Consider the following 10,167-nt stretch of genomic DNA (forward strand, 5'->3'; position numbering starts at 1 on the left):
CCTACTGTCAAAGGATGCAGCCATCACCTCATTCACAGCCATTTTGTGGGTAAATATGACACACAAGACAGAAACAAATGAACACAGTTTCTCTCGGCTCTCAGAATAAACACAGAGAATATCTGCCTACCAAAACCAGCAGAGAGGACATTAATAAATCATTGTAACACTCTCCACACACACAAAGAACTAATTTGTGTATACAGAACTAGCATTTCATGCTGTTAACTTTACAGTGTAAATATGGTTGACAAAAAGACTTTGCTAAGTCTTGATGTGCCTAGACTTACAGATTTGTAAAACTAGTATGAATTTAGTCCCTTCCAAACTGTCTTTCCTTCCTTTAGAAAGTACTATGAAAGTAGACCAGTGCTTTTAAAACTAGGAGCCTGGCTCTTCTGAGAAGACTCCAGTCTCCTCTGAACAATATGCAAAGCAAACTCAGGGAGAGAACATGAGAAAAAAGAGAAGTCTTCTTTCCTCCTTCTTTTTTTGCCCAAGACTCACCAAAACAAGAGTCTAGTATTGAATATTCAGCACTGAATACTAACTGCTCAATAGACAGTCTGTTTGCAGAGCTCAAAGTGGAAATGACCCAGCAAGGAGGAGAGGTGAACAAGCTGCTCCATCCATGTGATTAAACTGCTCTGTAAATGCAATCCTCCTCACTTCTCCCCACCCCATTACAATGGAGCCCCATTTGCTGCCCCTACCACGACTCATTTTCAAAAAATATTTGCATTAGAGGGGCCCCTACATCAGTATTGTCCCCATGACTCTACATTTAGGATAGGAATGTGAGTTCCAGCTCTGGAAAAATCTGTGCTAGCCAGGCAGTCCAACCAGTAGGATGTAACACTGCCACTGCTTGGGAGAAGGGAAGCACGGGCACATTTTACAGAGGAGCAGAGCACCCAGCTGGGAACAGTCCCTGCTTTCTGCCTGCACGAGGCATGGAGTAAATCTCACCTAGCTGCTGCCTTGTTCTGCCATGGACCTTGGAAGACTCTCAAGCACTCCTCTGAGGTAGGACACTTTGGTGTATACACAGTGAACACCCAAGAGGCCAAGCTGGGACAGAGGCTGGTGTGCAAACACAACACACCATTTAGCAAATGTGTCATTTGCATCCTGCCTCTCATAAGGCCAAATTTCCCTTGATAACAAAAACATAGCTCATTCTACTCTTAACCCCAAGAGGCCCAAAAGAAACAGCCTCTTACTTACACAAGGCACACATTTCAGACCTGTCATGCTGAAAACTCCTGCTCTGGCTCTTGCATCACATTGCCCCCAGTGAGACCTCTGTCTCACATGCAGCACTGGGCACAGCTCCTTTCCTGCTGGCCCTGAGGTGCCAAGCTTGTTAGCCAGCAGATCTCTGTCCTGCTGCTTAGCCTGCTCTGACAGAGAGAGACCTGGAGCTGAAGGGCTGTGCTGAGGGGTGGGTGAGTCCCTCCACCACCACAGGAGCCCGAGCACCCAGGAACACCCACTGCAGGAGTGGGCATCTCTCATCACAGGACAGCACACATCTGCTTTGTCCTGACACAAAACATTTGGGGACCAGGACTCCACTTTTACACTGCCTTGCACCATATTTTTTTACAGTGTCCATCAGGCCACTGTCACCTTAAGGATCAGCCAGGAAGTTTTGTTTCCCCATCTTGTTTAAGTTTTTTAAGGAGTAAAGGAGCAGGAAGTATTTTACTTTCCTCTGAGCATCAGAGATAGGAACACCAAGGAGTAGGGTACTAAAAGCTAATGGCATTAAGTACTCATTTGCTTAATTAGGGCATCCCACCACATGGTCATGGTTAAACTGAGTGTCAGATGAGGGTGGGAACCACAGAAGTCAGGTTGCTGAGGATTTTTTTTCCCCTTTGAAGGGTAGGGCTTTGTCTACTTCCTACAACCATGAATTTTAATCAACAAACGGTCTGCTTTTCAGCCAGATCCTAGAATATTAGGAAAACATACAGCCTTCCCTGCTTAGCCTCTGACACAGATGTTGGTCTTTTGCAGCAGATTGCACCTTTGTCATAGGGTGCTGAAGTATTCTTAGTTGTCAAAAGGATGTTCTGTGGGGTCTTTTGAATCAGGTGTGCATTGCTGTCACCATGGGGGATCCAGCTCTGAAACACAGGTGATTCCCCCCAGCACTGGATTACCACTCATGAATGAGACCCCTCTAAGGAATTGAGCTCTCCCTCCATTTTTCCTTCCATGAGCTGTAGCTGAGGTAGTTCAAGCACTACTGAAATAGTTTAGCAATTAAGAGGGTTCTAGAAGGGAGAAAAAAAAAAAAAAAAAAAGTGTGTTAGCCCTTCTAACATTGCATTTAGTGGTACCTCTACTTTTTGCTTTTTTCACTACTTTTAAATTTTGTCATTGCATTTCTGGTATTTTATTGCTTTACATGTATAGCACAAGCTAGATCTGAACATAGAGACCTATACAAGAATGGAAAGCTCCTCTCTTTTTTTCTTTGTTGGCTTGTAGATCTCATTTGCAAACTTACATTTGTGTATAAGACATTTTTCATATAATGAATTTTACCTGACTTAATATGAACATCTGTAAGTCTTGCCCCAAACCAGCTGAGGAAACAGGAGTCTGATAGTATAATTCTAAGGAGTGGAAGTTTAAAAAGAGAGGAAAGAGAAGGCGAATGACAAGTATTTCTACAGTAACAGTAGTCTTTAATTTATTTTTTTTTTTTTTAGAAAAAGGCAGTAATTTCTAACATTTGAAACATGCAGTCCTTCCAGGCAAATACGAGGGTTTGCTGGGTTTTTTCCCAGGTACAATCTCAAGCAAGGAAATGAAAGCCCCTAGAGAAGAGCATTTTGTGGTTTTCATAGTCTCAGTCCCTGCCATGGGATTCATGAGCACCCAAGCTCTGGCGTGAAGTCAGTCGGAGTGATGATTGCAGCATCAGATGTGCCTACAGCCAGCCTAAAGAACAGATGAAATCCCAGCTCTTTTCCCCATCCTACCACTCTGAAATGAATGCTTCCAATTCCCAGGGCTGTAAGTTTCATGGGAATCAGTCAATCAGAGAATATTCCAGCTATCTGAAATATATTGTTTGCTCTTATGATAATATTTGGTGTTCTGCGCAAAAATTCTTGGCATAAGCTGCTAATTAGTTGTGAACACAACGTTCATAGCTGTGAATCAACCCCTTGGTTCCTGTAACAACTTCCATCTCAGAGAAATTAAGTTAAATTACCAATAAAAGGAAACAAAGTGCTTAAATGTAGCTGAAGTGAAGGAGACAAGACAGCACTGAGCCCCACATTTCCCATTTCAGTCTTGAGGCAAATTTAGCTGCAAATGAGCTTTCTCTTACTGGGTTCATTGAGAACCAAGGCTCTATTTAGCCCTCTCCACTTTCTCCTGATTTCAAATTTATCAGAAAGGGAAGAATGGCAGAAAGCATTTAATCCAATATGTATTTATATGCAGAGAATGAAACCACAGCCCTTGCAGCAAGCAAGAAAGATTCTGACAGCGACTTTATGCACCATTTCTAACACTGGCTAGTATTTTACAGCTAATAAACTACTCTTTCAAATCTCCTGAGAGAAAATAAATGTAAATGAAGACAGGCCAGTACTGCTAGTTATGCGTGTAAAATAGCTACAATTAAGTTATTACACATTCCTAGCTGTGGGGAGGGATCATTACATGTTAACCCTGGGCATCTGCCCTCTCTCAGGCACACACATGGACTTCAACAGGTGTTTCCCTTGTGGAGCCTCTGCAGGATCAGGACTCATCTCTAATAGAAAATTGTATTAGTTTTAAAAGTCCCCAGAAGCTCCCTGGCACATATGTACAATTCTATGGGATCTAAACGATGTGTGTAAACATGCCAGTGGTCCAGATATCCTAAAAAAACTCCACAGGCCTCCACTGGCTTAATCATCACCACATACTCTTCCTTCCTGCACTTGTTATCTATAGGATCGCTCAGCCATCAAATATCCTTTAGGCTATCCATCTTCCTACCCAGTATGTCAGCAATCAAATCCCCTCGGCTGCCGGGACGCTGGGCTCCAGCAGGGTCGGGTCGTACCGGGTACTCATTTTCACACACCAGAACAAACAGAAAATCCAGCACAGATGCAGGGAAACAGACAAGTGGGTGAACTTGGGAAATTCACAGACCTCAGCACTCACAGAATTGTGAGCTAATTATTTGGACTCCAGTGTCACATCAAGTATCCCCAAAGAACTGACCTTATATTTGTGTTACCTACATGACAGCCCACCACTGCTCTCAAGGCACCGTTTTGAACCATCAAACCCCAGCTGTATTTAAGGCCATATCTTCAAAAGTCTTCATCTGAAGAGGTACTAACATTTCCTCACGGCACAGATTTCAGTGATCCCACAGTTTGATCTTCAGTTTGCGGTGCTAAAATCCTATGAATGGAAATAGTATTCCAGAGGATGAGCCTCTTTATGACTGCCCTAACTTGCAAACCAGCTGCAAATTAAGCTAACAAAATGCAAAGGTGTTTATGTTCATAGACACTGCAAATTTTACAGCTAAGCTAACCTTCCTCCTTGCCTGCACACTCACTGCATTGCCAGCTGAAAACCAACCTTATTTTCTAAAGGCAAGCAAGCCAACAACCCTGATGGAAGCAGGATACTCTTCTGATGACTTTCCGTGGGACAGCTGTAGCAGCATCACAAGTGTCTTAGCACAAAATGATCACTTCTAATTTTGATAAGGTTTTTGGCTCAATATATGTCTACTACAGTAAAGGTGCACCTGAAACAGAACAGTTGAGGATACAGGTTTCTTTACAGCCCACACCCAAAAGTTTTATCTGTCAGAATCCAGAGTCCCTTTTGTAATGAGGGTTACACTCAAATAAAATCTTGAGGACTGTAAACTGTAAACTGCAACTTAAATAAATGAAATAGTTTCCTACAGTTCTATGGCTATTCTTATGCTAAACTTTCTTTTAATTCTTTTTTCTTTCCATCCTCTTAAAGGTCTTTAGTGCAGATAAATATTTCAGAGCAGTGAAAAATACCACAATTGCCTCTCCCTAAGAATTTTAAAATTAATTCATTAGCAGACAAATAAAAAATTGTTCTTCTCTCTGAGTCAGGCTCAAAAGATGAACTTCTTCGTTCAAGGCAATTTCACTACATTTCAAAACCTCTAAGAAAACCCGACAGATTTTACAAAGTTATTAAAACCCCCTCAGGAGTGAAAACCCGATCCAGTGACAGGACCTGGGTTTAGATCCTTGTTCTGCTGCTGCTGAGGGCAGAGGGAGCTGCCAGGAATCGAGCCCTGCCGCACAAACATTGCCCGCACAAATGCTGCAGCTTGCAGGAAGGAAAACATTTTTTTACTGGTTTGTTGTTTTGGGCTTTTTTCCTATTCCATTTCTTTCATTTGCAAAATCTTGTAAGATACAAAATCACATAGGACAAATATTCAGGTTCAACTATATAAAGGACCAGTGGTATTTCTTCCGCATCTCCATATCATATCAAATTTAGGATTCAAAAGAATCATTGGATTATCCTAACTGCTCAGCAGGTTAGAGCCTTTATAAACACAAATTCTAAAACAATAAAGAACACGGGGTTTTTTTTCTCCTTATTTGAATAAAAAAATATGAAAAATACTCCAGGAAAGTACAGAAAAAAAAGCCAATAGCAAGTTTCCTGTTTACTATGTTGCAATAAGCAAAGCAAACAGTTTTCAGAAGCAAAATCAACCATTCATTTGGATTAAACAAATCAGGACCTAGGATTGCTCACTTTAATGTCTTATATACATTCTGAAATGTCACAGCTCCATTCCCAACTAGCATTCAAGTATTTATTATCAATACTGATAATTTCATTAATTGAACCAGGATATGAAAGCCATTAATTCTCTTCAATCAATGCTTAATATGCTAGATCCTTTTTAAATGTCAAGCTCGTAGCAAAGGTCACCCACCACTGCCACAACACCTGTCTATGTTGATAAGAAGATAGACTGAAATCTGGCCACTGCCACAAAGTTTTCAACCCAGGCGGTGGGAGCAGCTTTTCGTGGTTCAAACAAACTGCTTTAAGGGCCTAATCCCAACGTCCTTGACAGCACTGAAAGGCTTTCTGCTCATTTTAATGGGCTTTGGATCAGCTCCTAAGTCTCAGCTTCAAGTCCCAAGGATCTCATCCATCCAGCGCCTGAAAGCCAGCAGAGGTTTTGCCCAACACTGAAATCACGAAGGATATTTACTGAGTTGGGCAGGAAAGTTGCGCTCCAAGAACGCGCCTCTGTTTCCTCGGGCTCCCTGAGCGGCGCGGCGGGGGCTTCCCCGGGAGTGCCGCGGGGCAGGGAGTGTGGCAGCCCGCCGGGAAACCCACGGCTCCCCGCGTCCCCGCACGCCGCTCTCCTGCGTGGGACGGCTCCTGCGGGGCAGCGCGGCGAGGGCTGTGTCCCTCCGGCAGCGTCCCGCACGCACCGTGCCGATGTCACTAGGTGGGGCTGCGGACGAGGAAAGCCGCTACGGGCGCTCGGGGTCGCCCGCAAAACTTCTCCCGCCAGCCCCGGCCGCCCCTCGGGGAGCCGCGGGCGCTGGCCCCTAGCACCCAGCCCGCCTCCGCCCGCTTGCCAGCCCCGACTCCTCCGGGGTGAGACGGGGCGCGGTGCCGCTGTCCCCGGTCCCCCGGCAGCTGGCGGGCATGGAGCTGTCGGGTGCCGGCGGGGCTGGGCGGTGAGGGCAGGGCCGAGAGCAGGACAAGCTCCAAAAGCCACATACAGCCCCCCGGAATGACCCCTTGGTGTCCCACAGCGAAGGGGCGGGGGAGCTCGGCGGAGGCTGCACACTTCCCCGGCAGCTCGACGGCTCCCGGCCCGGCTCGAAAAACTACACCCGGGGGCGGGCGGCCGCCTGGCGGGGTTAGAGGCGGCGGCAAAGCGATGAGATGAAACATACCGCAAACCCAGCGAGAAGGGCGTGTGGCCCTACTGTGTGGGTGCCCCACTCCGCGGCTGCGGGAGAACCCCGAGGGCAGCGGGAGAACCCCGAAGAGCAGCAGGAGAACCCCTAGGGCAGCAGGAGAACCCCGAGAGCAGCGGGAGAACCCCGAGGGCAGCTCCTCGCCAAGCGCCTCCGCGCCGTGCCTGGGCTGGGCCGTCGGGGCCGGGCGCTGCTGCGGGCGCGCTGCCGCTTTCCCGCCGGACACCGGCGGCTGGGGCCTCTCCGGGAGACCAGGCGGACAGGAAGCCCTTTGGCCTTGGTGACAGCCCCCACGGGTCACTCCACAGGTTAGAGGAACGAGAACTAAACCCGATGGAAGCACACGGCTCTGCTGGGGGAAGGTGAAGGATCCAAACTGTTCCCCTACCTTAAAATTAGAATCGCTGGTGAAATTTATTTATTTATTTTTAATCCCGGTGGTTTAGGGTAAATCTGTTGAAGATGAATTAAAACATGACTGATTTTTTTCAATGAAGCCATATTTCTCCACAATGCAAAAGGATCTTTACATAACAACTGAAACTCAGGAGAAAAGCTAATTGGATTAAGTCCTGTGAAAGGGAGGTTAAGGTGTCTGAATGAGACAACTGCAAAGCTCCACTTTTCTTGCCATCTGCTTAGCAAGACTAAAGTGTTTTCTGATTAATATTATCTTAATCAATCATGCTGCCACTTATTACAACCTTACTGAAATTAAGAAACGAATAGTACGAAGGCTGAGCCCGAGAACGGACAATTACTAAAGGAGGGACAGAAAACGCGGGGCTTTTTTTGTTGGGTTTGGTTTTCTTCTTTCCCTAAAGACCCGTTCCTCTCGACAACGAGATGTTGCCAGCAGTCCCCTTAACCCCGCCTCGGCAGTGCCGCCGGACAGGAAGACAACTTTCTCTAACACACTCTTAGCTCCTGCACCCGTTCTGATCCGAACTCAACGATTCCTTCCTCGCCGAACACCTTCTCCCCGGAACAGCCCGCCTGGGTTTTGTCCCGGGGACCCGGCAGTAAATGTGGCCCAAACCCGGCTGGTGTCACCGGTGGCAGGCGAGGGGCCGAGCCTCCCCGGTGCATCGAGCGCCCCGCGCCGGGACCGCTGCAGGAACAGCCGAGCCGGGTCGGGCAACACTCTTCCCCTTCTCTCTTTCCCTCCTTGTTTTTAATCAATATTTAAAGTTTAGAAAATGCCCATCGGCCACGTTGGGAACGAGGGATGAGAAAGACCTTGGCGCGTTTGTGGCGGCACGGAGCGAAGCGGTTTCGAGGCAGGACTGCCTCTCCCTGTCGCCCCTTGCCCCATCTGCATCCGCACCAGCTACACCGGCACAGGGCCGGCAACCCTGGAGGAGCCGGGACGGAGCTTCTCCGGGGCTGCGAGGCCCCGAGGGAGCGGCGGAACGTGGCCCTCGGAGGCCGTCGGGGAGGCGCGGAGGGGACGCGGTCCCGCTGCGGGGCTGGGGCAGCTCAGCTCCGCGGCCATCTCGCCGCAGGGCACAGCGGTCACAGCCGGCACAGCGGCTGCCGGAGGGGACGGGACAGATGAGGAACGGGCGCGGGAGGGCCGTCCCCGGGCTGAGCCCTACCTAACCTGCGAGCTGTCTGCCTGGGGAACGCCTGGGCGGGCAGGCAGGCAGGGAGGGAGGGGAGAAGGAGGGAGTGTTCTCCTGTGCTATAAAATACATGAAGTTTTCAGAGGTGACTGTGGCGACTGCCTGCCCTCCTCTGCTCGCGGGAGCCCGGGGACTTTCCCGGTGGAAACCGCGGGAGCGCGGGCAGGACGGCGGGAGGGAGCGGGAGAGCAGTTCCGAGAGGCTGCCGGCTGACAGCGGGAAGACCTAGGCCTGGGCCCTGCCCCACGTCCCTCGCCGCCACCCCCGGGCCGGGCCGGGCGGCAGAGGCGGCCGTCGGATGGCGGGGCTCGGGCTGCGGCCCTCGGGGCGGGCGGCCTCGCCTCTGCGGCCGAACCTGTCCCCTCCCGCCGGGGCTTCTCCCCGCTGGCGGCGCCCGCTGGTGGAACTGCGGCCGCCGTTCTCCCGCCCGGTTACGGGACGGGCCAGTGCATCTTTTGGTGGTACAGCGAGAGAGAGACCCAACTCTGTCCTTCCACAAACTTCCTTCTGTCCGAATCGGCCCAGCCCGACTTTGCCCGCGGGACAGAATGACCTCGGTGCTGGGTTTTCTCTAACCCACCAACCATCTTCCCTAGTAAATCCAGTTTTCTTGCCCAAACCGTTTTCTCCCCTCGTTGCTGCTCTAACCTAAGCGAGCGCCTAAAACTAGAAGCGGAGAGGCAACTAGTTTGCTGGCCGGCAGCCTATGATGAAGGGTAGAAAACAAAAAAAACAAAACAAAAAAGCAAGCAAACAAACAAAAACCAGAAAAACGCCCTCTGCTCCATCGTATCTGCAAGTGGAACCGTAGGGCTCCTGCAGCCCGGGAGCGAGAGCTCCCCCTCCGCGGCCCCCGCACCCCTCTCCCCCGCACACGCCCGGGCTCATTTGCCTGCGAGGCCGGTGCTGCGGGCGGCTCCCCCCGCTGCCGCCCGGGCTGCCCCCGCCGCCACGGTCAAGTTGAAAAGTCCTCCCTGACGGGCGAAAGGAGCCCGCTGCCTGCGGGGGGGGACTTACCTGTGGAGTCCATATCGGGTTCCTCCAGCAACCCGCAATGCATGCTCTTCCCATGGACGGGACGGGAGCCCCAAGGTCCCGGGGTGTGCAGAGCCCCTATCTCAGAGATGCGCGGGGGAGAGGGAGCAGGGTGGTGGCGAGGGGGTGGGGAGAGAGGACAGAGGCAGATAGTTGGGGAGGGGGATGTAGCGCGGGAGAGAGGGACACTCCGTAATCCAGCAGGGCAAAGCCAGACCCGTCAAAATGTTTGCGGATGTTTCATGGGAAAAAGCATCATTTTATAGAAGCCCTGATGGGAGAAATGTCATTGATAGGCCAGCCAGCCTGATGAATGGCTGCTACTCAGATGGGGATGTGGCAAGGCTCAATGTGAAGCCCATTGTGATGCTGTTTTGAATAAGAAAAGCTTTCCTCCAAAAAGGGGGGCCTTAGATCTACGCAATCCCAACACTTCGACTTCCCTCTTCTATTAGAGCATTAGAAACGTTTTTCTTATTTAAAGTTCCAGCGGTCTTTCCACTCCTCCCTTCTCC

At 49.7% G+C, this 10,167-nt stretch overlaps 1 protein-coding gene across 1 annotated transcript in view; it reads right to left on the reverse strand.

Annotated features, from left to right (window-relative positions):
* RFX4 (regulatory factor X4) overlaps window positions 1–9,997 on the reverse strand; it is an 87,016-nt gene extending 77,019 nt beyond the window's left edge. Inside the window, exon 1 of the mRNA XM_015629467.2 lies at window positions 9,635–9,997. Coding sequence (XP_015484953.1) covers window positions 9,635–9,677 — 43 coding nt within the window. The 5' untranslated portion in view covers window positions 9,678–9,997. The remainder of the gene's footprint in view (window positions 1–9,634) is intronic.
* Window positions 9,998–10,167: the final 170 nt, after the last annotated feature.

The sequence above is a fragment of the Parus major genome, chromosome 1A (assembly GCF_001522545.3).
Source record: "Parus major isolate Abel chromosome 1A, Parus_major1.1, whole genome shotgun sequence".
NCBI classification, from domain to species: Eukaryota; Metazoa; Chordata; class Aves; order Passeriformes; family Paridae; genus Parus; species Parus major.